The 2,867-nt window shown below is 36.0% G+C and overlaps 1 protein-coding gene across 1 annotated transcript in view; it reads right to left on the bottom strand.

Moving 5' to 3' along the window:
* Nucleotides 1-341: 341 nt before the first annotated feature.
* MAL2 (mal, T-cell differentiation protein 2) overlaps nucleotides 342-2,867 on the bottom strand; it is a 47,318-nt gene continuing 44,792 nt past the window's right edge. Inside the window, exon 4 of the mRNA XM_012646556.1 lies at nucleotides 342-701. Coding sequence (XP_012502010.1) covers nucleotides 630-701 — 72 coding nt within the window. The 3' untranslated portion in view covers nucleotides 342-629. The remainder of the gene's footprint in view (nucleotides 702-2,867) is intronic.

Raw genomic sequence — 2,867 nt, forward strand, 5'->3', positions numbered from 1 at the left:
ACTATAGCCCAAGGGTTAAATCCAGCCTCCCCTGTTTTTGTAAATAAAGTTTTATTAGAACACAGCCACGCTCTTTCATTTATGTATTATCTATAGCTGCTTTCATGCTACAACAGCAGAAGTGAATAGTTGTAACAGAGACTGTATGGCCCACAAAGCCTAAAGTGTCTACCTTCTGGCCCACTGTAGAAAAAGTATGCCAATACCTGTTTTACATTAAAAGATAGAGTTTAGTGGGAAGTCTATTTGAAACAATGTGTATTTCTGAAGGAGTTTTGGTTATCTATTAAAATTAAGGTTCACGTGACTCAGTAAATGAACAAAAAGGATACTAATTTTTAATAAACAATATCTTTGTATTTTATGGATATAAGGAAAATTTTCAAAAACGAAAGAAAAGCAGAAAGAAAAGATGTGAAATTAAAGGCCATTTCTCTGTTTAACATCATAATAAAATTAAAATTTCACCCATGAAATAAACCACAACTTGTACTTAAGAGTCTCTTTCTCTATACTAAACAAATTTCTTTTGGAATGTTTTTACAACTGGACAAAATGGTATCCAAATTGATTAGACATATAAAGTAGACACATGGAGCTAACACACAACTGTTAGTTTCTAAGGAGTGCTACGGTCGCCATCTTCGTAAAGCCAGACCCAAACTGCAACCATAACAAGCTGTCGTCACAAAGGCAAAAATCTAAAAAAGAAACAAAAATTCACATCAGATTTATAAGACTGACTTAGAAACAATGTCCTAAGGAACAACTATGTAAAGACTGACCAACCTACCTAAAGATACTTCAACACTTACAAAAATATTTTATATTGCTCTCTTTTTTGATGATTTGTACTACTGTTTTACTTTTTCATGATATTATCCCTTCCTTTAAAGATTCTAGCCTCTAGTCATTTTCTCCTTGGTAGAAAGCCTTATGTTGAACATTTGTGCACATACTGGGTTCACTTATTTGTGGAACCCTGGGCACTATATTTAAAAATTCAGTATAAAGTATCTATTCATGTAGTGCTTTCACAACCAAGGAAGCCAGCAACTCCCAGAACCTGAGGATGTATCACATCATTTCTGTGACAATGAAAAGTGACTTTAGAACTCAACAAAGAAAACACATGGCAATGAATTATCAGGTTGGCTCTTTCTTGTCTGGGAGACAGTTCTCATGCGTAAGCCTGCACTCTGCTGTGAATTACTGTCCTTAGTATTGAATGTGGATTGCTTTAGCACCGATTGTGTGTATCATTATATTTGGTACATACAAATAGTAGATATTGTCCTCATTCTTTTGGGGTTTATGACCCATAGAAAACTACAAAACAAAGCAACAGCAGTTCAATATGGCAAAACATTGTGACTAGTACAGGGATTCTTAACCAGGAAACTACAGCTCTGGGAAAGAATATCAGATTCACCTATTGAACATTTCCACAGTGTAATTACCATTCTGTTGTTCTCCCCACCCTCTTTCTGCTGGTTGTTTCTCTGGTACATTTCTAATCTAGACATCGTCCTCTGAAAATCACTTTTGATATCTATTATTAATGAAAAGGAATTTTCCTCCCTCTCAGGTATACTGAAAGAAAAGTGAAAGATGCAATCTAACGTCGCAAGCGAATGGCTAATACATTTTAGTGCTATTAAAACTCAGAAACTAGCGATTTACTCAGATTGGATGAAATGGGACATAATGTAGAACTTGCAGCAGGTAGAGATTTACTGAGGCAGCCTCACTTAGGCAGAGAGAGAAAGGGAAGGATAAGAAAAACAAAGTCACAGAAGAGGACAGCCAGAGCAGAAGTACACTATGGCCTTTAGGGCAAAGGTATATTGGTGAGAAATTAATGGCATCAGCCAATCATCACATACTTGAGCACCTACTATTCTTGCGAAAGCAGGATCTGAAGGTGCCTGCCAATAGACCAATTTGAGGCTACTCAGTGATCCAGGAGAGGTAATGAGAATCTAGCCTGTACCATTGCAAAGAAGAGATCGGAAGTGAGACACACTAAGGAAAATACAATGGGAATTGATGATTCATAAAAAAAAATTCAACTCCAAGTTGCTGAACTTTTCTTTGTAAAATTGATAAAAGCAGTGGTTTTCCAACTGTAGTCCTTGGATTACAAAGATTCTATGAAAGTACCTGAAGAATGCTGAGGTGGGTAGAGATGGCTTCATGAAAAGAGGATGAGCACCATTCAAGGCCCCCTTCCCTTGCTATAGCTAAGGCACCTAGGCTTTTATCTTTTACATTTATTGGGTTTTAGGTAAGATTTCATTAAGTAAAATGGTTTCGTTTCTTATAAAAGGAAGTGTTAAAATCACTGATCTAAAGTACGAGCATTTCAAAGCTAGAAACATGCCTCTTTTCTGTTGCAATCCTATCTTCAGTCTAATTCATTGCAGGCATTCAATAAATTTTGACAAATCCTCACAGAGACTTGGGAAACTTATAACAGGTCTTGAAATCATCTGTCTTCTACCCTTTAAAACCCAGGCTCTAGACCTGTTTTGTCCAATATGTTAGCCACTAGCCATATCTGGTTATTTGAATATAAATTTATTAGAATTAAATGACACTACAAATTCAGTTCCTTAGTCATACTAGCTACATTTCAATTGCTCAATAGCCACATGTGACAGTGGCCACCATACTGAATAGCACATATATAGAGTATTCCTATCACTGTAGAAAGTTCTGCTAGACAGTGCCTCTCCAGATAGATTTCAATGACTACTATATGAGGTATATTGAGTTATCTGGGTAAAACAGTAAAACATTAGGGTCACTAACTTGCTACATACTGTCATCAAATATCAAGACATTTCAGAAAACAATTTGGACTT

Source organism: Propithecus coquereli, unplaced genomic scaffold, assembly GCF_000956105.1.
Source record: "Propithecus coquereli isolate 6110/MARCELLA unplaced genomic scaffold, Pcoq_1.0 Scaffold247, whole genome shotgun sequence".
In the NCBI taxonomy this organism is placed as follows: Eukaryota; Metazoa; Chordata; class Mammalia; order Primates; family Indriidae; genus Propithecus; species Propithecus coquereli.